The 679-nt window shown below is 46.7% G+C and overlaps 1 protein-coding gene across 1 annotated transcript; it reads left to right on the top strand.

Annotated features, from left to right (window-relative positions):
* Nucleotides 1–290: 290 nt before the first annotated feature.
* Nucleotides 291–650, top strand: PPTG_08753 (hypothetical protein; the record flags this gene model as incomplete). Its single annotated transcript, XM_008903477.1, has 1 exon — nucleotides 291–650. The coding sequence occupies one exon, from the start codon at nucleotides 291–293 to the stop codon at nucleotides 648–650; it is 360 nt and encodes a 119-aa protein (XP_008901725.1).
* Between the last annotated feature and the right edge of the window lie 29 nt (nucleotides 651–679).

Here is a 679-nt window from a genome sequence, read left to right as displayed (position 1 = left end):
AATACATGTAATCACTTGTGGAATGGGTCTATTTTTCAGCCAGACAGATTCAGACTGGCTGAAAACTGCGCCGCGAAGTTCTGGTGGATTGCAGAGGCGGTGAAGAGGCGAGAACGAGAATACAGATCAAAAGCCGTTTTGTGGCCAACCCCAGCACACAGAACTGTGAAAATAGTCTCCTGTGAGCTGAAAACGCGAAGTTCTCTTTTCGATTTCATCACAACAATAACGAGATGGTCGGCATTTTAGTTTGACGTTGTCAGCATCGGTTGATTGGGTGAGGTGATGGGATGCCTGTGTTGCTGAGAATAGAAGCAAGGAACAACCAGGCCACCGACACCATCGACGAAGAGAGGGCAGTGATCCCGGAAGGGCTAAAGAAGCTCAGGACGTCCACGTCGAAGTGGTTTAGCGACAAGACTCTGGCGACAAAGCTACATTTTCATGCAATGAAAATGAACTTGGATGATGTCGTGGAGAAACTCGAGGCAAAAGGTGTCGATCCTAACCGGGTCTACGAAGTGTTGAAGCTCAACAAGAAGAGTAACCAGAAGAATCGTGGGTTTTACACTGGCGAATACAACCTTTGGCAAGATCTTGCCGGGGCCTATCAGATAAAGAACCCCAAGTGGAAGAACAATTATGCTTAGGCAATTCGTTAATTGAAAAACACACTAGT

The sequence above is a fragment of the Phytophthora parasitica genome, assembly GCF_000247585.1.
Source record: "Phytophthora parasitica INRA-310 unplaced genomic scaffold supercont2.16, whole genome shotgun sequence".
In the NCBI taxonomy this organism is placed as follows: domain Eukaryota; phylum Oomycota; class Peronosporomycetes; order Peronosporales; family Peronosporaceae; genus Phytophthora; species Phytophthora nicotianae.
The sequence above is the reverse complement of the archived record's forward strand: the minus strand, read 5'-3'. Positions and strand labels throughout refer to the sequence as shown.